The 1,856-nt window shown below is 31.7% G+C and overlaps 1 protein-coding gene across 1 annotated transcript; it reads right to left on the bottom strand.

Moving 5' to 3' along the window:
* Nucleotides 1-439: 439 nt before the first annotated feature.
* LOC125874953 (wound-induced basic protein) lies at nucleotides 440-1,452 on the bottom strand. The gene is made up of 2 exons (XM_049556005.1): nucleotides 1,347-1,452; nucleotides 440-622 (listed from the first exon to the last, which is right to left on the bottom strand). Exons 1-2 carry the CDS (start codon nucleotides 1,415-1,417, stop codon nucleotides 550-552), a joined length of 144 nt encoding a protein of 47 aa, XP_049411962.1. The 5' UTR covers nucleotides 1,418-1,452; the 3' UTR covers nucleotides 440-549.
* Between the last annotated feature and the right edge of the window lie 404 nt (nucleotides 1,453-1,856).

Below are 1,856 nucleotides of genomic sequence, written 5' to 3'. Positions count from 1 at the left end.
GTCTCAGATTATGTAATTAAATTTGATTGGATACGAAATGTAAAAAATATGATTTTTTTTGCAATATTTCAAAACTATTCTTAAAAATAGTATAATATCTTTATAGACTTTTTGTCAAATAAGAGAATCCAACATACTTAAAATACTATAAAATATTGATGGCGTCATTAAAATTTTGTAGAATACAGAAATATGTCTTTTTTTAGATTGATTAAAAAAGAATTTATGTATAAATTGAGACAATAATGAGAGTACTAAAGATCCTTAATATTTTTTAATCGGATTGCGGTTTGGTTTGGTTTTTAACCATAACCATAAACAGCCTACTTCCAATGGTTACGTACAGTAGAGATTCTCAAGTTCTAAAACTTAGTTAAACCACCATTTAACCACAAACGTGACACTAATTAGTCCCAAAATCAAAAGCTTGGATCGGAAATTAAAACCAATAGAAGTAAAGGATCAAATATGTATTTAAATGTCAAATGCAGTACAAATTCAACATCGAGTTGCTTAACAACATTCCAGATATTCTAAAATAAGTTTACATCATTCATTCATAACAGGCTTGTTTTCACTTGCTTTTGGCCTCTGTTCCTTGGGCTTCTGCTCTTCTGTTTTCCTGTAGAATTAAACAAAAAGGTTAAGAGTGAAGTGAGGCTGTTGACACGACAATGAAGGAACAAGTGGACACAAAAACTACATTAGATAAAGATATATACACGAATGTTCTCAATAATACACTTAAGAGTACTTAAAACCCATATAACTCCATGTCTCCAAACAATTTTTGGCAAGATACTACAAGACAACATGAGACGCTACGTGATCAGAAACAGGAAAATATCTCATCATTACGACTGAGATTGCTTCGGTTTCTATATAACTACTGAACAAAGCATAGAAAAAGCCAAAAATCAAAGGAAACATTTCTGAAACTGAATCAAAATTTCAATTGAATAATTTATATCTCACAATAGAGTAGAGCTAATCGAGAAATTTATATATAAAATCTATTCAAAGCCTCCACCTAAAAGGAAATGAACAAAAGGAGATAATGAAAAAGGAAATCTAACAGACGGAATCTTCTTCCGCAAGCAGGAAAAATCCATTAAACTTTACGTGTTAGGTTAGGCTATGAATTTGAGAATGTAACCCTAATAAGTATGACCTAATGAGCATAAAACATTGAGCGACGATGTATTTACGGTTAGCGAGAGAATTTATAGTCTTAGTTAGGCTATGAATTTGAGAAAGTAACCCTAATACACATAAATCATAAATTTATAATACCTCCATGAACAATAAATCATAAAACATTCAGATGCGAGAGAATTTATATATACCTCTTGTCAGATGCGCCTCCCTTCTGGCTGAGGAAGGATCGGAAAAGCGGCGAATTCACGTCGTAAATCATCGTCCTTGGTCGCCAACAAGTAGTAGAATCCACAAAGCAAAACCCTAATTTACGCTTCCTTTCACTTTCAGCTTCTGTTCGCTACTATTTATTATCGCTCCCGTAATTTGTAATGGGCCTCCAGTTGAGACCTTATGGGCTAAGTTGATTCCGAATGGATTTGTCTGTTACACTTAAATAGCAAACAACTTTTTCACGGAATAAACTTATATCGTAATATTTCAAAAGTTATGTCCCTAACTATTCGTTACACTTAAATAACAAACTTTTTTATGGGGATACACTTAAATAACAAATAACTTTTTTATGGGGATAAGCTTATATCGTAATATTTTAAAAGTTATATCCCTAACATCGAACATGATATCTTATAAGTTATGCTCGTATGCCGAAGGGCATAATGTATTTCCAAAAAAAACATAGAGGTAATAGTATTTAT

This window comes from Solanum stenotomum, chromosome 8, assembly GCF_019186545.1.
Source record: "Solanum stenotomum isolate F172 chromosome 8, ASM1918654v1, whole genome shotgun sequence".
Classification (NCBI taxonomy): domain Eukaryota; kingdom Viridiplantae; phylum Streptophyta; class Magnoliopsida; order Solanales; family Solanaceae; genus Solanum; species Solanum stenotomum.
Note: the sequence above shows the minus strand (reverse complement) of the source record. Positions and strands in the feature narration are given on the sequence as shown.